At 42.3% G+C, this 27,541-nt stretch overlaps 2 protein-coding genes across 2 annotated transcripts in view; both read right to left on the bottom strand.

Annotated features, from left to right (window-relative positions):
• Positions 1-50: 50 nt before the first annotated feature.
• ARL6IP1 (ADP ribosylation factor like GTPase 6 interacting protein 1) lies at positions 51-11,204 on the bottom strand. The gene is made up of 6 exons (XM_032230570.1): positions 11,098-11,204; positions 7,270-7,403; positions 4,289-4,408; positions 2,946-3,063; positions 2,191-2,275; positions 51-2,042 (listed from the first exon to the last, which is right to left on the bottom strand). Exons 1-6 carry the CDS (start codon positions 11,131-11,133, stop codon positions 1,924-1,926), a joined length of 612 nt encoding a protein of 203 aa, XP_032086461.1. The 5' UTR covers positions 11,134-11,204; the 3' UTR covers positions 51-1,923.
• Positions 11,205-12,916: 1,712 nt separating this feature from the next.
• The window catches only part of SMG1 (SMG1 nonsense mediated mRNA decay associated PI3K related kinase), an 80,365-nt gene continuing 65,740 nt past the window's right edge, over positions 12,917-27,541 (bottom strand). Inside the window, exons 53-62 of the mRNA XM_032231403.1 lie at positions 26,054-26,523; positions 23,368-23,505; positions 22,430-22,582; positions 21,303-21,482; positions 20,406-20,633; positions 19,295-19,506; positions 18,413-18,519; positions 17,513-17,692; positions 17,289-17,395; positions 12,917-15,783 (exon numbers count right to left, since the gene is read on the bottom strand). Coding sequence (XP_032087294.1) covers positions 15,706-15,783; positions 17,289-17,395; positions 17,513-17,692; positions 18,413-18,519; positions 19,295-19,506; positions 20,406-20,633; positions 21,303-21,482; positions 22,430-22,582; positions 23,368-23,505; positions 26,054-26,523 — 1,853 coding nt within the window. The 3' untranslated portion in view covers positions 12,917-15,705. The remainder of the gene's footprint in view (positions 15,784-17,288; positions 17,396-17,512; positions 17,693-18,412; positions 18,520-19,294; positions 19,507-20,405; positions 20,634-21,302; positions 21,483-22,429; positions 22,583-23,367; positions 23,506-26,053; positions 26,524-27,541) is intronic.

Raw genomic sequence — 27,541 nt, 5'->3', positions numbered from 1 at the left:
AAAACTTAAACTAACTTCCACTCCACCATGTATCTGTCCTACTTTTTACACGTGGCGAGCTTCTTTCCTCTTACAATATCGTTTTGCTCATTTAAAACACTGCATTACAATGCAAGAAAAAAAATAATAAAAAAGAAAGGTAGTGACAGTCAATAGTGTGCCTTAAAAAAACCTAAAAATGACTTCTTTGAATCAATTTATTAAAACTTTTTTGTCATTTGCTTGTGCTTCTGCTATTGTATGTTTTATTACAATGAAAGGACGCACATTTTAAGATAAATTAATTGCTCTGACGGGGTTCTAATCTGAAAAGTCTTCACCTGACAAAGATACAGCCTTTCTTACTATAGGAACATTGAGTAGTATTTAAGTATCTACCCAATATCTAAAAGTAAAGATGGCGTTAATAAAAGTGAAAGTCATTCCTACCATGCTGAACCAATTTGGCATCCTCAAAACAGAAGGTTTCAATTGGTTTGGAGAAGCAGTATCTTAGCCAAGTTTAATCTCTCCCCAAAATAAATTCTAATACCACAAACCACAGGGCGTTTGGTATTGTATTGAAATTAATCTATCTGGAGCTCTGTGTAGCACTAAATAGATTCTAATAATTTTAAGTTATTACAACTGATTGAATTAAATCTCTCAACCAAATATCTGCATTGCCAATATATAGATAATAATTTCCTTGTGCTCTTCCTCATCCTACACATACCGGTCAAGCAACTGATATCATTGGCAAAAGCAAATTTGGCCATGGAAAAAAGAATCAAAATAATTTAGATGTGTTTAAGTCCAGCAGGGAATAATACTTTTGACTGATCTGGCCATTTTTTGTGTGGATCATCACCCAATCTCTAGGATATATTCATATTAATTCTAGGCAAATAAAGGAAAAACACGGTCCAACTTATCCAGCCAAACCAATTTTGCCCAAAGCAGGTTTTTTTCAATGTGTTCCTTTATTTAATAGAAAAAACTGTAAATATTTATACTGATGGCTTATTAATTTGAAAGAGGCAGATCTAAGGCAATAATGTAAATGCATTAAATTTCCTAACAACCCTTATTTTGCTGGAAAGAAAGCCTAAAGATAAAAAAAACCCAAAGCATTAAGGTTACTCAAGACTGGTTTCAAACTGGGAGTTAATACTGTTCATTCATTTGAAATTATGAAATTTAAATTCATACTGGAGACAAAATAGGACATTGTTATTAAGACAACAAAGAGAAATATGTTCACAAGATGGATGCATCAAGTATTTTTCAACATGTTTTTTTTAGACCATGTTTGTTAAAATCATCAGAACATGACATCAAAATTACAGCAATTTAAACAAAAAGGGGGGGGGGGGAAGCTGATTTCGCTTCCTAAACCTGTTTCCTGTATAATTCCAGTGCAATACATTTTTATTATGGAAATAGGGGTTTAACTTGGATGCACAATTCTAGCAGCCTTGCTTACTCAAATCACTGTAATCCACAATTTAAAATACGAATTGTATTCATTTAATCTGGAGGATATTGCCAAATAAATCTGGTCAGTACTGTGTGTGTGTCCATAAAACACTCAGAAGGAATACAGAAGTTTAGCTATCTTTTACACCAAAAAATATGAACACGGGATAGCTCCACAATTGTAATCATCTTACCAACACCATTAATTACTGATCTCACAGCCTTATTACACTAGATGGCTAATCACACTTACTAGAAGAATGATGGTCTGTGTTAACACACTGTATCAATGTGTGGTTTGGGGACCACATGGTTGGGGGTTGTACAGCAGAAAAAGGTCCCACATTAAAGTTAAAAAAAGGCAATGGCTGGTATAAGCACTTCTATACTATTAAATACGCAGCGAGTCATCTGAATTGTTCCCAGAACAGAATTATATATTTGGGTGAGGGAGCAAGCAACACTTCATTCATTTTTCTTTTCTTTGTGCTTCAGGAGTTTGTTGACCTCTCTTTTTGCCATTCCAGCGTATTTGGAAATTACCCCGTGTTTGTTTAATCCAGGGAACAACAAGATGAAGCACACTTTTAAAAAAAAAGCGAAATAAAAACAAGTTATCATTCTTTTTCTGTTCCAAGTTTGTTTCCTGCATTTGCTAATTGAAATGTTCCCACTTGCTGGCAGAGGAACCCCCACCCCACCCCAGGCCTGTCAGCTTTATCTATTGCTTACCAACAAGATAAGTGAGAAAGAGGTTATGAACTTGCTGTCCTATCCACGCGATCACAGCTAACAAACACACCATTGTTGTGAAGTACTAGAAGAGAGATCATACATAATCATTAACGAACAAAATAGTTCATTGGCTTATTCTGGATAAGATTTTATTTTACATACTGATTCAGAGGTGTGACAATCTGATTATCCTCAAAGCATAAATGCATAAAAATGCTGTCAGGGATTCCTGGTAAAGTTACTGCTATCAAGTAAAATAAAAATATAATTATTAGATGGTAGGTGCACTTTCTAACGTCTGCATTTCAAAACTTACATTTAGGTAAAGATGGATGCCCATTATACAAATGCAAATCAGGTGCAGCAATTAAAGCCTTTGATTTTATTGTCCCAAAGGTGCTTTTTCAAAAGGCAACTGGACTTTGTTTTTCCTTGAAAAAGTTTTGCTTCTCATCCAAAGAAGCTTCTTCAGTTCTGCTCAGTTCTTCGTGAACTGAAGAAGCTTCTCGGATGAGAAGAATTGAACTGAAAATTTTGGATGAAGAACTGAAGAAGCTTCTTGGGTGAGAAGCAAAATGTCTTCAAGGAGAAATGAGGGAAGCCCAGTTGCCTTTTGAAAAAACATCTTTGGGACAACCATGACTTGGACGACTGAGAATTTCCATAGTTTGATTTTACTACAAAGACTGTAACCTAGACTGAGTTAATCGTGTTACGGGATTGGAACATCTTCCGAAAAACAAATAAATTACCATTTTAGGCTTTTCTTCCTTAAATGTAAAGAGGCGTTTCCACCAGCCAATGATTTTGCGGCGTGTTTTCACCAGGTTGCTGCAGATTTCATGGAAGCGCTGCTGTTGTTCAGTTGTCCTTTAAGAAAGTTTTCAAAGCAAAACAGCAATATTTTTCCTCTCCTGAACAAAACATTCAACCCTGCATATACGGTCATCATTCATTTACTCGCCTTCCATTTTTCCTACACCTGCAAAGTATCTCCTTAGCGTTATTACCCCTGGCTATTATCTGTTAGGTTTCCCATACATTTAAGATCTAAGTTGATCCAATGTATTCTGTGTAATTCTCTAAATTTTATAGACTCTGCATCCATTTGCACTGACCACATAAGGGATGAAGAAGGTATCACAAACTGCATGCTGGAAGTTTAATTTAAGGCAATTTTCCATTGAATACCTTAGTTTCTATCTTACTTTTTGTAACAGGAACTCAAGGGGTTTACATACTGTTGTAATATAGTTCCTTGTGTAGGTGTGTGTCCCCCATGGCCTAGTTCATACTGGGGCATGCAGAGCCACGCTGAATCACACAGGAGAAAACAAACTCCTAAAACGCCATAACATCCTGATAGTGCATAACATAACATTCTGAGATGTGCCCTACCATTGACGTCCAGGATTTGACCATATATAGACTGAGCAGTAGATTAGAAATTGTACTTTTACAGGCTGTTTTTACTCACATGCTGATTGCTCCTCCTGCCTTTGTGTCCTATCTCAATAAAAGGGGCTCTCAGACCCCAATCTGGGTCGCTCCATCCCGAGAAAGTTCGTGTCTTGTCTTTTCTCAACATTGGCCTCATGGGCGAACCACGGGAACGTTACAACATACATAGTGCTCCCTCCTTCCATTTTATGTAGCTGGGTCGGCAAACAATGATTTGCAGCAGGGAGGTCCCTTAGCTGCATTACCTCAAAATGTTCTGAGGCTGCTACTGAGGCACGCCATTGTTTATTAAGAAAGAAAAATAAGAAAGAAAAAAACAAAGAGATTGACTCAGCCCAGGAGTGGGCAACTATAGCAATCAGTGGACTTCAACTCCCAGGATTCCTGAGGGAGCAGGAATTGGGAGCTGAAGTCCACAAGTTGTGAAGTTGCCCACCCATGACTCAGGCCAATGACCCTGCTGGCAACAGTGGAAAATCAGGAGCAGGTAGATTATTTTCATGGAGGGCTGTTTATTCTCAATTATCAACACACACAGTTCATACAGCAAAGGGTTGACCAGGGATTGTTTCTTTTCTTGAGTGATTTTGTTTTTAAAGAGGAACCATTCGTGGATTTTAGTATTCAAACGTACCATTTAGTGGAGCCAAAGATTCTAGGAGCAAGAGCGGGTACCAGATAGTCAGCCAGACAAAACAACATGACAAAGCAGGAAACGCCAGAAAGAACAGAGGGGTCCACATAGTAGATCAACCTGTTGAAGCAAAGGAATCGAGATAGTAATTCAACAATTAAAGCAAAACGTATGCAATCCAAACTAGACAGGCAGACATGTTTCCTGATCTTGGGCTGGAAAGGACCCAGTGAGTAACAACCAGCACTTTTGAATTACACTCAGAAGCCTAGTGAAACCCAGTGTAGCTTCTATAATCATGAAGTTACCTAAGCATACTAAGGTGTGCTCCTAAGTAACCTGTTGCATTCTGGACCAGCTGCAACTTCCAAACAGCCTTTGAGGGCAGTCCTATGTCCAGCACATTGCAGTCATCCAAATATCTCTAGCTCTCTGCCCCGTGTTCACTTCCTTAAAACCAACAAGCTCAAACCAGGTAACCAAGTTAGACTGTTGTGTACAAGGCAATGTTCACTTCAAAGCAGATTCAAGCAATTTTGTCCATTAGATACCTCAAATAGGAACGACAGCAATTCGATTTTTAATCGAATTTTAGTTTAAAATTAAATCAATTTTAACCAATGCAACCTTTTCTTGTTACATCAGAATTGATCCAGTATTTGTTGCCAATCATTTAGCCAACAGTATCATCTGCATACGAAATTACAAGTCATATTCATGTTCTACCAACACACCTCCAACATCTCCACAAGCACTTGTAATTAAATACATGAAATTCTATCTACCTCCTAGAAGGCAAAATACAACAATTAGTATGCATGGTGCACTTTAATTAAAAATTGCAACTGATACATAATAATGAGTGCATTGGAGGTAGGGGGAAAGGGACAGGAACAAGTACAGATCTGGAAAAAAATATTGTTATGCAACGTATCTTGTTTCTGCAACAGAAACATAATTTGACTAATGGGAGAACAAGCTTAGCAGGTATTAGGAGGGAGCTGAAGCAAAGAGAAAACCTATTGGACTTTGAAAGACATAGAAGTTCATTACCAACCAGTCAAAGAAACTAGAACTGAATTGTACAATTGGTATCCTCTACAACCTCATAGTCTCTAAATGTATTGTAATCCATCACCCCCAGGCAACATTATTTTTATCTGCGATGAGACTTACTACATAAACAAAGTCTCAAACAAAAATGGACATTAAAATATCAGAACTATAAATTCTGCTAAGATTGCTGTATTAGTTTGTGAATATTGTTGCTATAAATTAAGTGAATGGTAGATTAAGCCACTTTAAAAAGAAATCTAGATTCAGTCACTGATGGCTCCCACTTCTAATTTTTTTAAAAAGTAAGTATGTTGCAAGGGACAAGTTGTATAATCTATTTTGACACTTAAAGCAGCTACATGTTTGCAAACAGAATTCACTGGCATCAAAAGAAAACATTCCTCTGGGATAGAAAGGCCACAGTTCAAACATTTTTTCTACAGCCCTCTGACCCAGCTGCTATGTGTTTAACACTGGACATAACTGCAGCCATCTGATTGATATCACCTTTACTATGGCTCTGGTACAATACAGGTCTTGGAGCCTGCAAACAATTGCCAAATAAGGAAATGTAGCACTGTTGAGTTCTTAGAATGCTTGTACTTAAATTATTCTAATCTCTTTAACTTCATCCTGTGACTTCTAGTCATGACAAAGTTTAACGCAGACAATCTGTTCTTTCCACATTGAGATTTTATGCTGCTATTGAGGTTTTCCCCCCATTCTCTTTTGGCAGCAGTTTTCTCTAAGCAGGGCTCTCACCCTGAACATGTTCTAAGGGAATACTACCAGCCTTTCCCGTATCTGCAATCAGTCATGCATCTTATTTCATAAGTTCTGCTGAGAGATCAGCTGCCTTCGGCTTACTTCAGCTGTCACTCAGCCAGCAGATCTTGTGCTAGGAGCTCAGTGAAGAAAAACAGGCTATTGTGTTACCTTTCTGTCGAGAGACCAAGCTCTCCTTAAATCTCACAGAGCAGCCATTCCGTTAAGCCGCCTCAACTATTTCTATACTAACTGGCTACATAGGTAATCCTCAACTTACAACAGTTCATTTAGTGACCGTTCGAAGCTACAGCATTCAAAAGTTGTTCTTCATTTACCACCATTGCAAGCATCCCCATGGGCACCTGATCAAAATTCAGGCGCTTGACAACTGACTCACATTTATGACGGTTACAGTGCCCCAGGGTCATGTGATCCCCTTTGGCAACCTTCCAACATGCAAAGTCGAAGGGGGAAGTCAGATTCATTTAACAACCATGTTACTAACTACGTGATTCTCTTAACAACCATGGCAAGAAAGGTCTTAAAATGGGGCAAAACTCTCATTTAGCCACAGTAATTTTGGGCTCAAGTGTGGTTTTAACTTGAGACTGCCTGTAATATGAAGTGTCAATTTACAATCTGGTGCACCAGTCCATTTTTCCCCCTCCCAGCAAATCCTTCTTTCTGTAGTATGTCTTATAGAAAGTAAGATTAGTACCAGCTCTACTAACAGAACATTCTAAACTGCCCCAAATTCTAAGTTCCAGTTTGTTTCAGGTGCCAGAACATTCTCATTTTGCACACCTCCACTTGGTACCAACATTTGCAAACCATTTTCAGAGCCCTACTGCTTAAGAGGACTAAATCCTAATTGAAACTGTGCCGTCAATTTATGAGCACCAAGTTTGCTTTAAAATGCAGATTAGTTTTAGATTTATTTGTTTTGCTCTTTGCTGAATTCCAGCCGATTCTTTCTTTTAAAGAAAATTAAGACGGCATCCTAAGTCGACCCCAAGACTTTCTTTCTGAGTACTCTACATTTACTTACACAAACAAATCCTCTTCACTTTGGTGTAGCAGTGCGGTGTCTTGAAAATATACCTTCTAATTTAATTAAAAGAATTGCTGGAAAGTAATGTTAAAGTGACGTCACTTACAGAAAGATAACAGACACGACAGAAAGCATGGCAGCTGGAAACCATGTTTTTTCCCAGCGAAGGATCTTGTCAGTCACCAGAATCACTTCACCCCATCCCTGCAACTGTTCTTCCAAGCCAGCTGTCTCTGCAGCCTGCAGCAAAATATTAAAAGGTATGTACATTCCATTAAGCAGGACATTTTTAAACAATGACGTCTGCAAGATTTCTTTCTTTGATGTTAAATTTAGAATAATTTATAACTGAAGACTTGTGATTTGAAAAAGAAAAGGTCAAATATTTGATTTTAGCTAAATGTTGATGAATCACAGAGGAAAATTCGGTACCCTTAACAAAACATCCTGCTTGTTCCTTTTCCTATTACCATAGCTAGCTTTGAAAGTATCTCTTGAAACCACAAAGGGAGATCCACAGTTCTGTCAGAAAAACCAGCAAAATGAAACTCGTGTTCTTTTTTATTTTAAATAGCTCTGGGCATAGATTAGTTCAGCAAGTAAGTAGTACATTGTGATCACATTTGTAGAAAAGGGATATGGTGGGTGTTATATAATCAGCAGCAAGACATATAAGGAAGATCTGCCAAATACTGCATTTTTCAAAGTGATTCCTTCTCAAGGTTCTATCACCTTTGGGGATCTTGAACCCATGCGGGTTTTCACAACAAGCATCAATCAAATGGCAATGAGATTCCAAGCTAATGGCCCTGGGAAGTGAAAGTGGTTGTGCTCTGTAGCACTCATTGGCAGCCCATGTGCAAGGAGACAGCCAGTTTGATGTAATGATAAACATTCTGATCTAGAAACAAGATGATTGTGAGTTTTAGGGTTTGCCTTGGGCATATCCAACATAATCTAATCATCATCATTTCCAAGGAAGGCTAGTGTCCTTCAAACAGTTGGAGGTCACAATTCACAATCTTCAGCCTGTCGCAGGGAATGCGTTCCTCCAAGCGGGCCCTCTCGGCATTGTATCAAAACTTGGGGAGAACAACTCTCATAAGAACCAGTTTAGTATAGAGATGAAGGTGCCAGCAATCAGGAGATGGCGAGTTCTAGATCCATCTTAAGACATGGAAGCAACTGGGTGACTTTGGGCCAGTCCTTCTCTTAACCCACCTGCAGAAGGCGGTTTTAGGGAAAAGAGGTAGCAGGAATATTAGATATATCTGCGTTCTTTACGAAGAGATTGGGCAGCCATTTGTCTAGAATGGTATAGTCTTTCCTGCTTGAGCAGGGGGTTGGACTAAAAGACCTCAAAGGTCCCTTTCAACTGTTATTCTGTATTCTGTAAATCAGGACAAACTTGCATTCTAGTGGGGAAAAATGTCATTGTTTAAGCCTTGATAGCTCTCTGAAATATTTCCATGCCCTGTTTGATTTAAGGTAGGATGTAGAGCTAATAGCAAAACAGAACACTGATATATGGCTATCCATTTGAGTTACAGATTAAAAAGGTGGGATAAAAGCAGATTGATAAATGTTGTGATAAGCAGTAATCCTCAGCTTCCAACTTTCACTTAATGACTGAAGTTACAACGGCAATGAAAAAAGTGACCTGATCGTTTTTCACACTTATGATTATTGCAGCAAGCCTATGGTCTCATGATCAGAATTCAGAGGCTTGACAACTGGCATGTATTTATGACAGTTGCAGTCTCCTGGGATCACATGAACCCCTTTTGGGACCTTCTGACAAGCAGTTAAAGGGGAAGCCAGAGTCACCTCACAACTGTGTTATTAACTTATCAATTGCAGGTGATAAGTCACTTAAAAACTGTGGCAAGAAAGTCGCAAAATGGGGCAAAACTCACTTAACAACTGTCTAATTGAGCAGTGGAAGTTCTGGGCACAATTGTGGTGATAAGTCTAGGGCCATCTGCATTTATGTTCGGGAAAAACAACTTGTGCTATTTAAAAGATCTTGGAAACTTCCAGATTGGCTTGGCCATTGCGGGAGAGGCTATCTGGAGGGCAGGAAACAACCATCCTGGTCTGGCAGAGCTTTATCAAGCACAAATAGAATAGAAATAGAAAGAAATAGGATAGAAAACAGAACAGAATAAATAATAGGAATAGAATATAGAGAGTGGAGTGGAATAGAATATAAACAATATAAACAGAATATAGAGTGGAATGTCATAAATATAAATAATAGGAGTAGAATATAGAGTGGAGTGGAAAGGAATAGAATAATATAAATATAGGAATAGAATATAGAGAGTGGAATGGAATAGAATAATATAAATAGTAGGAATAGAATTTAGAGAATGGAGTGGAATAAAATGGAGTAGAAATAATAGGCATAGAATATGGAGTGGAATAGAATAATATAAACAATAGGAAGGAATTTAGAGAATTGAGTGGAATAGAATAGAATAATATAAATAGGAATAGAATTTAGAGAATGGAGTGGAATAAAATTGAATAATAGGAACAGAATATGGAGTGGAATAGAATAATATAAACAATAGGAATAGAATATAGAGAGTGGAATGGAATGGAATAATATAAATCAGTGTTTTTCAACCTTTTTTGTGCAAAGGCACACTTTTTTCATGAAAAAAATCACGAGGCACACCACCATTAGAAAATGTTAAAAAAAATTAACTCTGTGCCTATATTGACTATATATAAAGTAATTTTCCCACGGCACACCTTACATTATGTCACAGCACACTAGTGTGCCGCGGCACAGTGGTTGAAAAACACTGATATAAATAGTAGGAACAGAATTTAGAGAATGGAGTGGAATAAAATGGAGTAGAAATAATAGGTATAGAATATGGAGTGGAATAGAATAATATAAACAATAGGAAAGAATTTAGAGAATTGAGTGGAATAGAATAGAATAATATAAATAGTAGGAATAGAATTTAGAGAATGGAGTGGAATAAAATTGAATAATAGGAACAGAATATGGAGTGGAATAGAATAATATAAACAATAGGAATAGAATATAGAGAGTGGAATGGAATGGAATAAACAATAGGAATAGAATATAGAGAGTGGAGTGGAATAGAATGGAACAGACTATAGCAAAGTTGGAAGGGACACTGAGGTCTTCTAGTCCATCCCCCCACTCAGGCAGGAAACCTTATGCCTTTACCATTTCAGACAAAGGGTTATCCAATCTCTTCTTAAAATTTTCCAGTGCTGGAGGCACTCACCATTTCTGGAAACGAGGGGGCAGACTCAGTTTGCATAACTCCCGTGTTCATTACAAGCTAAGCAAACACACGGGGACACAACCTGCTGTCTCGTCAGGTCATTCCTCTCTATTCCTTCTACCCACCCCCCACCCCACCCCATTAAAAATCTCCCACTTTCAATGCAAATCCAGCAGCGACGGCGAGTGAGTCAGCTCGGCTCTTTTTTTGTCGTCGTTGTTCAAGGCGTGAATCGGGTCGAGCGCGCCGTGTGAACGCAGCCGCCATTTCCCGTGCAGACGAAACCCGGCCCCGCCCCGCCAGGGAAATAACACGCGTCTTAATGCGAGCGCACGGGCTGCGTTCACACGTGAGGGGGGGTGCTCTGCGGACGTTCTGCTCTTTGCCTTCCCTCCCTCCCTCCCCAAGCGGTTGAAGGACGGGAGTTATCTGAAAGGAGGGCCCGGAGAAAGTCCTGTACCCTTCCCCGCAGCCGCCTCAGGCAGAGACGCCCACAAGGCTACCACAGACTTCCTTTCCGCCCGCAGACGCGCTTCCTTTGGGCGCCACCGCCTTGGGCTCCGGGGCAGCCGCTTCCTTCCTTCCGCGCGTGTAATGTAACCGGCCCCCTGCCCTTCCTCGCCCGCTCCCCGCATCGCTTCGGTCACTCGGCCCTCACCCACCAGCAGGTTGGTGCTCCGGTTATCGCCCTCCGCCATTTTGTGCGGCAGCCGCAGCGCGAACTCGTCGTCCCGTCGCTCCCTGGCCTCGCGCGGCCGCGCCACGCCCCCCCTTCCCCGAAGCACCGCCTCTGCCCGCTTTCTGATTGGACGCAAGTGCTGTCTGTTTGGCTCGGTCGCCGCCTTCCTTTTCGGCCGTTACTCGGGTTGGCGCGTGAAGGTGGGGGGGGGGGGAGGAGACAGACAAGGCCCCGCCCTCGAGGAGGGAGGAGGAAAACGCCTTTTAACGTCTGAGGGAAGTCAGTGGGCGCTTGAACTCCAGCACCCATGAGCCCCAGCCAGCAGGCACGATGGGAACTGTCCTCCTGCCTTTTGAACAGGCTTGCCATTTAAAGTACTTGTACATTATTATGTGGCTGGGTGAAGAGAGCTGTGCTTTTGTCTTGTTGCAAGGCAAAAGTACAGTGCTTTAAACTAGGGTGAGACGGATGGTGTTACCTAGATGGGTAGTGAAACGTCCACAAGAAAACAACCAAGCTCAGAGAACACCAAGGATCGCAGTCTTCCTCCTTCATCATACCACAATCCCAGCCCCTTCAATCACTGAAGTCACCTAGTTGGGTCATGAAACGTTTGCAAGAAAGCCACCAAGCTCAGAGAGCACTGGGGGTCCAATTAATTACTCCTCTTAAAGAACAAGATTCCTTTAACCAGCAAAATTTCAGTCAGAAGTGCTCAAGAGAAAAACCACAGTGGGAAGATGCTTCTAATGTAAGCTCCCTACTTTTGCACATCAGGAAAAAACAGAACCTGCATTCAACAGGAAAAGGAGGTGATCTAAAAGCAAAGCACAACAGGAGGGTGAAGCAAACTAGGTCTCACTTTGTATTTATGTATTTTTGTGTTTTTAAAGTATATAGTCCTGACCTGCAAGTTGGCCAAACTTTATACACCTCAAAAAAAGGGTGGTGGGTGGGTGAGAAAATACCAACTTTGTGATTATGCATTCACAAAGGGGGGGGGGGGACCATACCTTTAACGGTTTCATGCAACACCCTCAAGTACAAAATTAAAAATAGCCGATTGGAAATGAAGTTTTGTAAAAAAAAAAATTACTCCAAATGAGCAACATGTAAAATCAGATCTTCAAGGAACAAAACTTTCTGGAGTTCCAAAGCTTTCTGTTCCTCTTCTACCTGTGCCAACAACCTGCCAATCTTCAGGACCTCTAAAGCACCAAATGCCACTGGCACAGCAGAGGATTAACCTCCCAAAACCTGAAATCTGGAACAGGCAGTGGAGGAACAAAAGGTTGTCTTTTCCACACTAATTCAGAGATATGAGAAGTGTTCCTGTATATCCAATGCATAGCTGGGAATTTAGTAGAAACATCATGTGATAAGACATGTTAAAAGTTCCAGTCTGTTTTCCATGCATGCTACCTCAAATGATGGGATGAGATTTTCAAAGTATTCCAAGTGGGTACAGAGATGCTTATAATCTTCCAGTAGAGAAATCCCAAAAGTTTTCCCCCCCCAAAAAAGGCAATTTGGACTCTTGCTTTTTTCTTTGACTTCTCATCCAAGAAGCTTCTTCAGTTCTAGTTAAACTAAAACTACTAGAACTAAGACGAGCTTCTTAGATGAGAAGCAACAGTTTTCAAAGAGAAAAACCAAGAATGTCCTTTTGGAAAAAGCACGTTTGCCACAACCGTGACTGAGAATTTCCACACACATCCAGTAGAGAAGCTGTTGTACTCTGAAACTTGTTTCCAAAAGAAAGAAACAAAAGCCATACAGGGAATTAATTAATACAGTTAAGGTGTTTTTTTTTTTAAGTTTTATTACATTATGCAGTAAAGATCCCATTCGGTACAAGTTTCGTTTTTTAACAAAAGTATAAGCATACATGAAATACGGTTGTAAGTGGCCTGTTCCACTCACAGCTTCCAAGAAATAAAATATGTAATTCTCTTATCCCAACTGTTGTCCATACGCAGACTGCTGGTTAATGATGCTTCACGCTGGGAAGGACGACAAGAGTGTAGTCACCAGCTGGATGAATTCCGACTCGGCTTTTTAAGAGAAATGCAGTCGTCTTTTCATTTGTACACAACGTGGCAAAGGGGTTAAGAGTATCAGATCCAAATACATTTACTCACAAGCATTAGCAAATACGTTGGCAGTGCACACAACAACTCAGGGCAAGTTACCAAAAAGAAAAAGAAAAAAAAAAAGACAAAAAGCCTATATGAAAAATAGATAACAGCATCAAGTCAATCTTCAATCAAGACATTTTGAGGAGGTTGAAAGGTTTTTTTTCTCCATAACAGCATCAAGTCAATTCTTGTATCAGATAGCCCTAATGAAGCCAAAAGATTTTCTATATTATAAAATACTGGTAGTGATCTTTAAAAAAAAAACCTCCTTATTTATGTCCTAGGCTATTTTTAAAAGAGAGGCCTAAGCATCACCTTTGAGGAATAGGAATATTTCCTCCCTTGAAAAGCTTTTTTTTAAATCTTCAAAATACTACAGACACCATGTGCAGAATCTTGATTTATTCTTTCAAATTAGATTAAGTTCACATACAGAGGTTGAGGGGGTGGGAAGGAAGGGTGTGAGCCCTTCAGGTGTCAAGTCCACGGACACCACCAATAAGTGAATCAGGAAGCAACCCGATTCTTTTTTCCTTTAGGCAACACTAAAAACCAGCTCATGAGTAACGAATTTTTTTTTATTTCACAGCCAAGCAAAACACTGAAGATGTATGGAGACAGACCGGTTTAAAGTGCCTTTTTAAAAATAAGCAACTTCTCTCACATACCACCATTCAAAAGTGCACGGTAGATTTAGGAAAACAGCTTGGGGTGGGGTGGGGGAAATCCACTATGAAAATTTATTATACAGAACACCACCTCTTGGAAGTCTTATATGGAAAAATAACGGCACACAAAAATCTTTATATGATTTTATCTGAACAAAAGAAACCCCCCCCCCAAGTCCAGTTTATACGTCTGCCTTTAAATTCCCCAGATCGAACCAAAATCAATCTACATTCATGTGTAAATCAAAAATTCGAAGTGAATCAGCATAAAACTACCTCCACTAAAACTTCACTTTTATTGATTTCTTTTTCTGTCATCAACAACATAAAAGGCTACTTAAGATATTGTAGTTGGTTTTTTTTTTTTCCTTTTCCCCTTCCTTGTTGCAAAAGGTAAAAAGTTACATCAAAGTAGCTACGTTTACAAAAGAAACTACAGCAAATCACAACAGAATGAGCTTGGTAGGCAGGCCAAGGATTGAATTAAACAAAGGAGTTACGCACTGCAAGCAGGAAGAAGAGCAGATGGGGACCATAGGATGCCTGTTCAGTGTATTATTTGAAATGCACAGCGAATCCAGGGGGGGGGACGGGGACGGGGGACTGTACATGATAGGATCACCAAAAAGGAAAGCAGGAGAAAAAAAAACCCTCGCTTTAAAAAAAACCAACCGCAAAAAAATGGCATTGGATCAGCCCATCCAGAAGGCAATGGCTTTTAAATGTTCAGCATTCCCTGTGCTTTTTTTTTCTTTTTTTTGAAAAATTGGCTCACCCCAAACAAAAACAAAAAAACACGCACACACAAAAAAAAGATCCCTTTGACTGAAAAATGAAATACCAAGGATTTGAAAATCAACTACTTCTCTGGAAAAAGAAGAAAAAAGGAAAAAAAAACCGAACTAAGTTAAAGAGAAGAAACCGGGGGGAGGGGGGGACTTGAAAAAAGACCAAAAGAAAAAGAAAAAAAGTCAAAAAGGCTCTCTTCTCAGAGGGCTCTTCCAATACGGCTGATGTACAGCTATTTTTTTTATTTTTTATTTTTTTGCATTTCAGTCTATTTCTGAAGTTCATCTCGTGTAGCTGTTTTTTTTTTTCCTCCTTTTTTTTTTCCTTTTATTTTATTTATTTATTCGTTTTGCACCAACTGGTCGAACTCAACCGGCGCCGTTGCTGAGCAACTAAGAGCGACAAGGAACTCAAATCTCTCAAATCTTCCTTTGCTGCAGTTTCTTCACGCCCTGCCCTCCTTCCTCTTTATTTTTATTCCCCCCCCCACGGGTTGGAGGGGAAGAGGGGGGGGGGTTGCACACTTGTTGTCGTCATCGTTTTTTTTTTTCCTGCATTGTTCACAGGGTCAGGTGGAACCAAAGTCCCAAATCACTCTGCGGTTTGTAGCGTTTTCCCAAATTCCCTTTCTGCAGCTAGTCCCTCCCCAAAACCCTGGACACCTTTTGCAGTTCTTCTGGAGCAGAAAGACGGCCCTGCGTGTTCAGGCGATGAGCTTCCACACTCTTTGACCCTGGAGGGAGGGGAGGAGGGGGGGAGAGAGAGAGGAGGGGGGTGGGGGTTCCAGGCCATTGTGTTTAGCATATCCCTGAGTGCAGCTACTCTGCAGGGCTGACGTTCCCAGTGCACCGAGATTGCTGAGGTCTCCTCACAGTAAGCCCCAGAAAGGCGTTACCACCAGCTGTGGTGCTGCTGCTTATGGATGCCTGAGGCCCGGTTGATTCTGATGGATGCCGCTCGCCTCGCTGAACCAAACTGACCCGATCTCTTCCGGTTTCATACCCAGGCTGTCCAACCTTCATACAGCTGAGCCAAGTTATCTAGATTAGTGGCTTCCTTAATCACATAGTCAACCTGAGGAAGGGCAAGGCAGAAAGTTAGAGCCCTCCCGAGCAGAGGTGCCACCGATCGCTTTGAACGTTGCTTTGGAAAAACCCACCCCTACGATCCCTAGGCCTGGGATGGCGAAGCTGTGGCATGCGGAGCCGCGTTGCCTGGCAGGTGCGGGGTTGCCCGCTCTTCCAGGTTTCTGGCGCGCATGCACGCGTGGCGATAAGCTGGCCTTGGGGCATGTGGCAGTGTCGGAAACCAGAACAGCTGGCCTTCCGTTTTCCAGCGTGAGCATGCATGGCGGCCAGCTGGTTGGTGTGTGCGCATGCGCAGCAGTAACCAGAAGACTGAGCCAAAAACCAGAAGTTCATTTTCCGGCGCACACATGCCCTCTGGGCAGCTCCTTTTCCTGTTCGCGGCCCGGACGAGCGCGAAGTGCTCCCTTTTCGGCTAATCGGTGCCAAAAAGGTTTGCCATCACTGTCCCGGGGGGTGGGGGGGAGAGAATCAGCTTTGAAAACAAATTCCGAGATTCGCCCGCTCCTGCTAGAGACAACGTAATAGTTCTTGAATGGTGACCACAATTGGCAAGGGGATCTCCATTGCTAAGTGATGTGGGTCGTTACGTGAGCTGGGCCCCATGTTATAACCTTATGGCATGGTCGTTAAACAAGTCCAGCTTGTTCCCAGCTTGGTTTTTGCTTGTAGGAAACCCCTTCCCCCCGCCCCCCGGGATGATCGCCAATGGTTAACGCATGACCTGAGGATTCTGCAATCGTGTAAGTACATGCCAGTTGCCAAGGGTCCAAATTTTAATCATGCGACCACAGGGATAGCGCAATGGTCGTAAGTGCAAGGACCTATTGTTAACTGTTTTCAGTGGCACAACTTTGGATGGTCTTAACGGCTACCTGTCTATGGGAACAGCAAAAAAGATGTCCCAGAGGCCTATATCGAAGGCCTCTTTTTAACCAAAGGTCTATACCCAGAAAAATGAAAGTTGTCTAATTTTGTGTCTAGATCAGGCCAGCAGTGAAAAGTTCAAAATATTTTAGTTTTTGAGCAAGTCAGCATGTCCCATTGACAATGTGGTTAAATAGCTGACATATTAAATTGTAGCCTTAATATACAATGGAAAATTTAGTGGTGGGATTCAAAAAAAATTATTACTGATACTGTGGGCGTGGCTTGGTAGGTGTGGCTTGGCTTGGCGGGTGTGGCAGGGGAAGATTACTGCAAAATCCCCATTCCCTCCCGATCAGCTGGGGGCGGGGCCAGTCAGAAGTAGTATTTACCGGTTCTCCAAACTACTCAAAATTCGCGCTACCGGTTTGCCAGAACCTGCTTAAATACCACCTCTGAATGGATTGTCGTTCAATTACATAACGAACTTCTTTTGCAGGAAATCTGAGAAAAACTCCAATCCTTCATTGCTAGAATGTAAATTAGTAATCAAGGTCTTTAACTTAGTGCTTAACCACGTACAAAACAGAAGCTACAATCTGGATTTTGGACAGTGCCTAAACTTACCTGTTCAGCAACAGACATTCTCCTGTTGGGATCCAAATCCCGGCCTTCCAACTTGGCCTTGACACGTTTCCACACACTTACAGCATACGAATTCCGCTCTTGCACAGCTTTAAAAGAGAGAGAGAGAAACACCCCCGAGACGTGTTAAACACACATTATGTGAAAATTCATCTTAGCAACAGAATCTATTCTAAGATGCTTTTAAGTGTGTTCTGTTTTTTTACCTTTGCCTGTTTTAGGGTCTCTGATGGCCTTTTTAGGGCTAGAGATAACACTCTTTCCAGCTCCTGCAATTGTGCCTGGAGGAGTATCTGCCGATGGCGCCAAGTTTTTCTGAATTAGTTTCCTTGTATTCTGCGACATGATCTCTGGCTGAGTTTTCTGTCCCGTATTGCTACGGACCGCTAATAAAAGGCAAGTTAAAGTTTTGAAAAGGTTGTAAGAAATGAACTAAGGCTGAGTTACAGTCCAAGAGAAATAGCAAGAAAGGTGTAGATTTGTTGTTTTACGACAGATCCAACCCCGTCCTCCAAAGAAAACACCCAAACCAAGGGTGAAATGCTACCGGTTCGGATCGGTTCGCCTGAACCGGTAGTAAAAATACTACTGGTTCGCCCAAACCGGTAGTAAAAAAAATTGTTACTGGTTCAGGCTAACCGTTTTTTCCGACGATCAGCTGTGACACGCGATTTAGATTAGCTGGAAGGCAGAATTTCCTGCTTTCTAGCTAATCTAAATCACGTGGCACAGCGGATTCCCACTACTCGCTATTCTAAGCGCTCGGTATCAGGCTCCACCCACCCGCCCAGACGTTTTCATGTCTGTTTTTGACGCTCTGCGCCTGCACGGAAGGTCCTGCGCATACGTGGATGTGGCGTGTGCAAGCAAAGCAAGATCACATTGTTACCAAACCAGTAGCAAAGGGAAGTCGATTTCACCCCTGCCCCAAACCTAGTAGCAAACATCGGGCACCAATTGCTAAAACAGGCACTTCTAATGCAAGGTGCTTTGAAGTAAATATGGGGGCCGGCACCTACTACTACCTGAGAGTGAAGGATGATTCTCACTGGCCCTGATGCTGAGGATCAGGGTAATCAGGAGATCAAATCTGCTCCCAATTTTACCTGCGGCAAATGTTGGCTGGCACACAGCAACAGACGTCGGGCTGGAGCATTCATTCGGCGTATCCGTGATTAAGGGCGATGCAAAACTCACTAGATTATTGTAGACACTAGATTAATGTAAAAAAAAGCAAAACAAGAATCGGTCAATAACCTGAGAGAGTCTGAAGGACATTAAAGGAATTCAATCTGATCATTTTAACTGCACATCTGTAACCCTGCCAACAAAAATGCGTACAGTGAAGGCTGTGGTTTTCTCAGTTGCAATGGATGGCTGTGAAGGTTGGACCATAAGGAAGGCTGAGCACCAAAGAATGGAGGCCTTTGAACTCTGGTGCTGGAGAAGACTCCTGAGAGTCCCTTGGACTGCAAGGCCATCCAACCGGTCAGTCCTAGAGGAGATTAACCCTGGCTGCTCTTTAGAAGGCCAGATCTTGAAGAGGAAACTCAAATGCTTTGGCCACCTAATGAGAAGGAAGAAGGACTCCCTGGAGAAGAGCCTCATGCTGGGAACGATGGAGGGCAGAAGAAGAAGGGGACGGCAGAGAATGAGGTGGCTGGATGGAGTCACTGAAGCAGTCGGCGTGAGCTTCAATGGACTCCATAAGATGGTAGAGGACAGGAAGGCCTGGAGGAATGTTGTCCATGGGGTCGCAATGGGTTCAGACACGACTTTGCAACTAACAACAATAAACCTGATGACAAAGTTGCCTCTTATCGCCAGGGTGGCTTTCTGGTTTTGTTGAAATGCTAGTCACAGAGAACGGCAAATTCCATTTGCACTGGGCAGTCTAGCGATTTCAGTTGCTAATGGCAACGACACCTCCAATACATTTAACGATTGTGGTTTAATTTATAGACAGATAAAAAGGGACATCTGCTTACCTCTGGCTCTGAGTTCTCAGCTCTTTCAGAGTGGGTGTAATTTCTTGCAGCATTTCAATATGTTCCTGACTGCGCACCTGACCCATAGCCTGAACTAGCGTAAACAGAACAGTCTGAATATTGTCTTGCCATAATTTATACTCTCCCAAGAATTGTCTAACACTGTTCTCATAAGGAACATCTTCGCCATCAGCCAGGGCAGCTTCTTCATCCTGAAATAAAAATCACATCCATGAAGGACTTTTAAGAAATGGATAACCAAAAGGATTTCCTTTAAAAAGCCACAATGCTAGAACATACATTATTTACTGGTTAGGTCCCATAACGTATGGAAAGATTTGGTTGAAGGAGGTTCCAACACTGCTGCAACACTAATAACTCCTTCCTTCCTTCCTCTCTCCCTCCCTTCATTCTCATGCCTTCCTTCCTTCCTTCCTTCCTTCCTTCACTCACTCACTCACTCACTCACTCCAGCTCAGCTCCATTATATCTGCTTCTCTGTCATGAATGGGATTCCCCACTGTAATTCTTGAAAATAGTCCATACGAAGCTTCAGGATCAGATTATTCTAGAAATGTACATTATTTCTCTTATGGGTTTTCTACACATTTTTCCAGTTTTTGATAGATGCACTTCTAGCTTCTTTCCACAAGAGGTTTGGAGTTACTCCAATTGAGGCAAACTTGAGTAGTCTTCCCAATAAATAGAGAGGTTCAATGTTTTTATACATGCATCAGGCACCCACCCAAAACTCCAATGGCTGCTCGGTGCCATTCTTAAAATTTGAAAAAGCTCAAAGAGAAATTCTAAGAGGATCTCCTCTTAGCTTCAGGGATCCAACCCTCAGCAATGTAGTGCGTCCACTGTCAACTCGCAAAGTATCCCTGGCCTGCTCTCGAGTTGCCATAGGAAAGGGGGGGGGAACAGGGTCATTGATGGGAACCGTAAATTACGTGGGGTCAGGGCTGGCTTCACTCGGGAACTTGCCGACATGAAGCTCCTAATAAATAACTGGATTTCTTTTGAAGCTTGGCTCAAGGCTCATGATTTAATTAGGGCATCAGTGGGAACCCTGACATCCACCACTGCTCCTCCGTAGTGCGGATCTTACCTTAGCCATGGCTTTCAGCAGATGTTTGACATCCCCAAGTTGTCGATTGTGCCCAGTGAGCACAGTTTTAATACTATCAACCAGATTTTGAATGGTTTCACACACGGTGTCTATATGCTGTTCTTTCTCGGCCTGTGCCGTCCTCTGAGCCGACGTGTCCTGGGTCAGCTGCTTGTGAGCTATGACAAGCCATTCAGAGCTACCAATGGGATGGTCATGATTGGTTCCCTAAAGAAAAAGGGGAATATTCCAGTAGTGTTCGAGGTTATAACTTTAACCTGAAAGGAGCCCACCCAACCACAAGTTGCAAGCAGCTTTAAGCCAATGGCTGTCTGCTAGATCAGGTTCTTGTGAAGGTAAGAAGACCAAAGTCCAGTGTGACTCATTCAGTTTCTCAGAAAAAAAATGTAACCAAGACAACCAACAAATATATTAAGAGAATGCAGCATTGCAGAACATCTGAACTTTGTTCAAAACAGAATCAAACTGCTTGGGGGTCAAAAGAAGAGGAGGGGGGAGAAGGTGAAGGAAAAGCAATTAGAATTAGAATAGCAGAGTTGGAAGGGACCTTGGAGGTCTTCTAGTCCAACCCTCTGCTTAGGCAGGAAACCCCACACCACTTCAGACAAACGGTTATCCAACATCTTCTTAAAGACTTCCAGTGTTGGGGCATTCACAACTTCTGGAGGCAAGTTGTTCCACTGGTTAATTGTTCTAACTGTCAGGAAATTTCTCCTCAGTTCTAAGTTGCTTCTCTACTTGATTAGTTTCCACCCATTGCTTCTTGTCCTGCCCTCAGGTGCTTTGAAGAAATTGTAAGGGAGGAAGCCACTGATAGTATCTACTGTACTAAGATGGCTGCCCCCTTTTCTTTTCTTATCCCCCTCCCCTACGTACCACTCTGTGAAGCAATCGAAGCTCCAGATCAGAAACGGTGCTATTAAACTGGGATGCAAAGGAGCACATTTGTTGGCAACGTTTGATAAGTTCAAACAACGCAGCATCAAGGTTTAAGGCTTCTGCTGTTCTGGTACGCAAGCTTTCGAAATGGATGATGTTACTACAGAGGAAAGTAACCTGCAAGACAGAGGGGGGGGGGGGGGGAAGAGGAAAGGGTTTATCTTAAACCATAAACTTTTCCCTTGAGTTCCTTCTGAAACTTAATTTAAAGCTGGGGGGGGGGGAACTTTAGTCCTTCCATCTCCCCTTGATAGTTTTTTTTTTCTTATTCTGAGCAATGTGTTTGGAAAACAAAGAATGTGATTTTCTTCTCAGTCACTGTCTGCAGTCCACAAAACTCAACTGAATTGTTTTCAGGGTAAGAAAAGTGTCACCTAAATATTGACTCCTGCTATTCTTGCAACTGGCATTTAGGCTTTAAGTGGGACTGAGTGATGTGTGTATTATAATGAACTGAGAAACTAAAGGTAAAGGTTCCCCCTCGCACATATGTGCTAGTCGTTCCCGACTCTAGGGGGTGGTGCTCATCTCCGTTTCAAAGCCGAAGAGCCAGCGCTGTCCAAAGACGTCTGCATGGTCATGTGGCCAGCATGACTCAATGCCGAAGGTGCACAGAGCGCTGTTACCTTCCCACCAAAGGTCCCTGTTTTTCTACTTGCATTTTTATATGCTTTTGAACTGCTCGGTTGGCATAAGCTGGGACAAGTAACGGGAGCTCACTCCGTTACGCGGCGCTAGGGATTCGAACCACTGAACTGCTAACCTTTCTGATCAACAAGCTCAGCGTCTTAGCCACTGAGCCACCTGGGTACCAAAACTAAAGTGGCTCCCAAATATTATTTTAAAATGTTTACTTAATAAATTATGTTAGATTGTAGCAGCAATTCTATGCAATAACCATGTTATTATTGACATCATATTATGGAATTCAGCTCTACAGCCAAAAAGATCAGGTCCTATGTTTAACAGGGTCACACAAAATTTGTCCTAAATATTGAATTGCCAATTTAATTGCTTGCACACACACAAAAAAAGCGAACCCACAATCACGCCATTCCTAATACCTGGTTGGCTCGTTGACTTTCTTTCAGAACAAGGTTTCTTCTTTCGGCAATGGTGGCATCGAAATCCTGCAGAACTGGGGCTAATGCTGGATTGGCTCCCCCGGCCCATTTCAAACGCTGCTCGATGCTTGCTTCAAGGGCGGCCAGTTTTTCCTGCAGGAAGTATGAAATGGATTAAAAGTCTGAACATTTTTGCTTAGGCTTTGATCCTGTGCAGAAGTAATCCTTCTCCTCTCTCATTATTATTATTATTTTTCACAGTTAAGAGGAATTAAAATGTTCAAGTCATGGCAACCTCCTTGGCATAGTTAAAAACATCCTTTTCAAAATGTCCATGGAGATTCTCAATCATTCAGGTCATAGGGTTGTCCCAAAGGTACTTTTTCAAGAGGCAACTCGACTTTCTGGTTTTTCTTTGAAGGCCTTTCGCTTCTCGTCCAAGAGGCTTCTTCAACTCTGACTCCATTATTCACCATCCAATTGGGAGCTGAAGAAGCTTCTTGGATAAAAAGCGAAACGTCTTCAAAGAAAAACCAGAAAGTCCAGCTGCCTCTTGAAAAAGCATCTTTGGGACAACCCCAAGATCTGGACGACTGAGAATCTCCATAGACATTTTAGCTAGATGCTACAGAGCTGAAGAAGCTTCTTGGATGAGAAGCGAAACATCTTCAAAGAAAAACCAGAAAGTCCAGGTGCCTCTTGAAAAAAGCACCTTCAGGACACCCTTTCAAAAAAAAAAAAAGAAGCAAGGTGCAGGCTTGTAGAAGAATTGCGTTAACTGATAGTAGAGGGGAGGGGGTGGTGGAAATAAAGCATCTGATCTGGAAGTGCCTTTTCCAAGCATATGTGGAAGACCAACTTCAATTTTCTTAAGCGCCTGACACATTCATATCTATTCTGCCTTTCCTCACAGAGGTGGGGTTGGTGACACAGCTTACCTGAACTGCTACAATGGAAGCTTCAATCTGTCCCAGTGTGTGAAGTTTCTTTTTCATGCTAGCCAAAATGGCAGAACGAGGTGGAGGAGTGACCGTCATGGCTTGTGGGCGGTTGAGAAGGAGATCCTCATGCTGCCACTTTTGGAAGAAAAAGGGGGTGGGGGAGGAGCACGTTCATTCAGCCTTGTAGAGATTCAGCAATTTACGACGTCACTGTTACAGTACTACAGTTGCCCCCTTGGAAGCATACATAAGTCTGGTTTGCACACTGTGCCAAGCTATGGTTTATTTAACGACTGTGTAAAACCATATATCTGGGGATCATCATCATCATCATCATCATCACCAATTGCAAAAGACAGCTTTATTTGGAATATCTATGAGCCGCGGTGGCGCAGAGGTTAGAGTGCAGTACTGCAGGATACTTCTGCTGACTGCCGGCTGCCTGCAATTTGACAGTTCAAATCTCACCAGGCTCAAAGCTCACTTAGCAATAGCAGTTAGACTTATATACCGCTTCATAGGGCTTTCAGCCCTCTCTAAGTGGTTTACAGAGTCAGCATATCACCCCCACAATCTGGGTCCTCATTTCACCCACCTCGGAAGGATGGAAGGCTGAGTCAACCCTGAGCCTGTGAGATTTGAACAGCCGAACTGCAGAACTGCAGTCAGCTGAAGTAGCCTGCAGTATTGCATTTAACCACTGCGCCACCTCGGCTCTTCCATCCTTCCAAGGTGGGTAAAATGGGGACCCAGATTGTTAGGGGCGAGAGGCCAACTCTGTAAACCACTTAGAGAGGGCTGTAAAAACACTGTGAAGCGGTATACAAGTCTAAATGCTATTGCTATCTACCTCCTTGATAATACTTCTAACACAAACATCTGCCTATCTGAGGCTCTTGGGAAGGACTCAAACTGGTGAACCAAAACTCCAAATCCAGTCTAAACATATGGCTGACCGGGCCACATATAGTCATATGCCATTGGATTCGACAATAATAAAAATAATCACTCCCAGGTATTTACAACATTAAAAAAGATTACCGACAAAAGCTGCTAAGAACATAAACAATCAGAAGTAGTAACTGTAACGGCTATGAGGACTTATTCAGTAACATGCTGAGCCAAAAGAAAACAAACTGCGTTGTAGCTTACTAGCATGATGTGGGAATCCACTCAGGTTCAAAAAAAAAAAAAAAGGCCAATGCAGAATATAAAAGCAGTAATATAAAAAAAAATGTGCTGCCAGCATTATTATAAAAAAATCTTCTGAGCCCAGGGTGTTACGTGTACCAATAACCTCCTGGTTATGCTGTTAACAGATGAGAGATCTTGCTTTGTATGTACTCGAATTAGACATTTCAATGGGGTATTTTTTGGTATTTCAATGGCTTTTACAATTTCAAAATGTTTTAAAAGATTTTAATTGCAAAATGTGTTTCTGAATTGTGAGCAGCCCAGAGTTGTTCGCTAAAATGGGCGTCCGTAGAAATCAAACAGATGAATAATCAGGTTATTTACTGCCTTGCTTCATTCGACATGGTCCATTTTTGTAGGGCAAGTATTTTGTGCAGATGAACAGAGTTGGAAGGGACCTTATAGGTCATCTAGCCCAACCCCCCGCCCAAGCAGGAGACTACACCATCCCTGACAGACAGCAGTCGAGTCTCTTCTTGAAAGCTTCCAGTGACTGAAGCTCCCACAAGATAAATGCCCTTGCCAGGATGATCAATACTTCCCTTTGATCTTCTCACTGACCAAAATAAGAACAATGCATCTGTATGATAGAATGAGGAGCAGAGGATGAGAAGAACAAGCAGCAAAATAACATAGTGGGAAGGGACCTTGGAGGTGATCAAGTCCAAACACTCTGCTCAGACAAACAGCCGTCCAAGTCTCAAGGAGACGCCAACACATTTTCTAACTCAGCCTCTAGGCTAGTGGACAAAGTTAATCCTTGCTTGGATTCTCCAAGCAGCGGACAGGAGAACTTGTGAATGCTCCAACACTGGAGGTTTTTAAGAAGATGTTGGATAACCATTTGTCAGGGGTAGGGTTTCATGCCTAAGAAGGGGTTGGACTATAAGACCTCCAAGGTCCCTCCAAACTGAATGGAATACTGCATCCAGTTTTGGTCGCCACGATGTAGAAAAGATGTGGAGACTCTAGAAAGAGTGCAGAGAAGAGCAACAAAGAGGATTAGGGGAATGGAGACTAAAACATATGAAAAACGGTTGCAGGAACTGGGTATGTCTAGTTTAATGAAAAGAAGGACCAGGGGAGACATGATAGCAGTGTTCCAGTATCTCAGGGGCTACCACAATGAAGACGGAGTCAAACTATTCTCCAGGGCACTTGAGGGTAGGACAAGAAGCAATGGGTGGAAACTAATCAAGGAGAGAAGCAACTTAGAACTGAGGAGAAATTTCCTGACAGTTAGAACAATTAATCAGTGGAACAACTTGCCTCCAGAAATTGTGAATGCCCCAACACTGGAAGTCTTTAAGATGTTGGATAGCCATTTGTCTGGAATGGTGTAGGGTTTCCTGTCTAGGCAAGGGGTTGGACTAGAAGACCTCCAGGATCCCTTCCAACTCTCCTATTGTATTGTATTGTAACACTCTTATTCTATTCTATTTTCTATACTATTTTCTATTCTATTCTATTATTTTCTATTCATACCGACCTGGAACATGGCAATGTGCAGCTGCACCCTCTGGAGACTGGTCTTGCATGAAGAGATGCTGGTCTCCAGCCTCCTGACCAGGTCGTGCTTCTTCCACGCCGTGTCATACGAACTGGCCAGTACGGTGGCTCGGTTCATTACCAGCTGGGAGTACTTGCCGATCTGGATGTTGTGCTCCACGGCTTTTTTGCACAGATCGTCCACCGAGACTTTGCTTTCGGCTCCAAAGTCCTTGGCTTCGACTTGAGCGATGATGTCCACCCCCAGAGCGCTGATGAAGCTGCACAGGGTGAGTCCCAGAGCCTGATTGGGCAGGCCGATTAAAAGCTGGCGGACGAAGTCAGCGGTGAAAGCTTTGATTGGCTTGGCCATCTGGTCTTCGCTAAAGCAAGAATTCCGATACAAGGTCTTCACGTTGACGATGGGCACCGGTCCATTCACAGTGGTTTGATCTTCCATGGAATTGATACCTGGGGGAGAAGGAGGAAGGGGCGGGGAGAAATAGGGTGACGCCTTTAGAACAAGTGTATCCCCAAAACCTTGTTGGTAGGGCCAACAATGGTGATGTTTTAGATCAAGCAGACATCACAATGGGAGAGTACGGGTGATCCTCCATGTCAGGCCTGCAGTCCTATTCCTTTTAGGATCTTTGGCCTGCCACACTCTCTCTTATTACGCTGTTTCATTAGTGGGGTAATCGGGAGGGAGGAATAGTAAGGAGCAGAATGTGTTGTTTTCAAAATAAAAAATTACTTTCTAGAAGCACAAAGTCATCCTTTGTCTCCGCACCTCTGCACCTGACCGGAACTAGATGGGTGGAAATGCCAGCGTGGAAGTGGAAGATTGGACCATGTGATAGGCTTGTGGGTATGGGGAAAAGATCGTGAACTTTCAACTGGGTGGGAACTCTGGGAAGCTTTCAGATTCGGGTTTCCACAGATGTACCAACATGTCTCTTTTAATAAATTGGAATTTTGAGGAAAGCTCTGCCTTGGACTCTGATTTAATTGTGGATGATATTTGGAACGCTGACACTCCATTTACGACCACAATTGCTAAACAGAAACAGTTAAGTGAGTTTGCCCCATTTTATAACCTTTCTTGCCACAGTAGTTAAGTGGGTCACTGGGGTTGTTATGAGCCACGGTGGCACAACAGTTAGAGTGCAGTACTGCAGACTACAACTGCTGACTATCAGCAATTTGGGAGTTTGAATCTCACCAGGCTCAAAATGGACTCAGCTTTACATCCTTCCGAGGTGGGTAAAATGAGGAGCTAGATTGTTGGGGGCAAATAGGCTGACTCTGTAAACTGCTTAGAGAGGGCTGTAAAAGCACTGTGAAGTGGTACATAAGTCTAAGTGCTATTGCTAGCGCTAGTCATGTGGCTGTAAAGGGAATCTGGTTTCCCCTTTGACTTTGCTCATCAGAAGGTTGCAAAAGATGATCACATGACCCCAGGATACTGCAACCATCATAAATACATGCC

Source organism: Thamnophis elegans, chromosome 14, assembly GCF_009769535.1.
Source record: "Thamnophis elegans isolate rThaEle1 chromosome 14, rThaEle1.pri, whole genome shotgun sequence".
Classification (NCBI taxonomy): domain Eukaryota; kingdom Metazoa; phylum Chordata; class Lepidosauria; order Squamata; family Colubridae; genus Thamnophis; species Thamnophis elegans.
The sequence above is the reverse complement of the archived record's forward strand: the minus strand, read 5'-3'. Positions and strand labels throughout refer to the sequence as shown.

Excerpts from the sequence above, each read along its gene's own strand:
- ARL6IP1 (XM_032230570.1), bottom strand. The coding sequence starts at position 11,133 with ATGGCGGAGGGCGATAACCGGAGCACCAACCTGCTG. Across the intron at positions 3,064-4,288 it reads ATCTTTGGCTCCACTAAATG|GACAACTGAACAACAGCAGC; the intron begins GTACGTTTGAAT and ends ACTTTCTTAAAG. Across the intron at positions 2,043-2,190 it reads CTTTCTCACTTATCTTGTTG|TGTGCTTCATCTTGTTGTTC; the intron begins GTAAGCAATAGA and ends TTTTTTTAAAAG.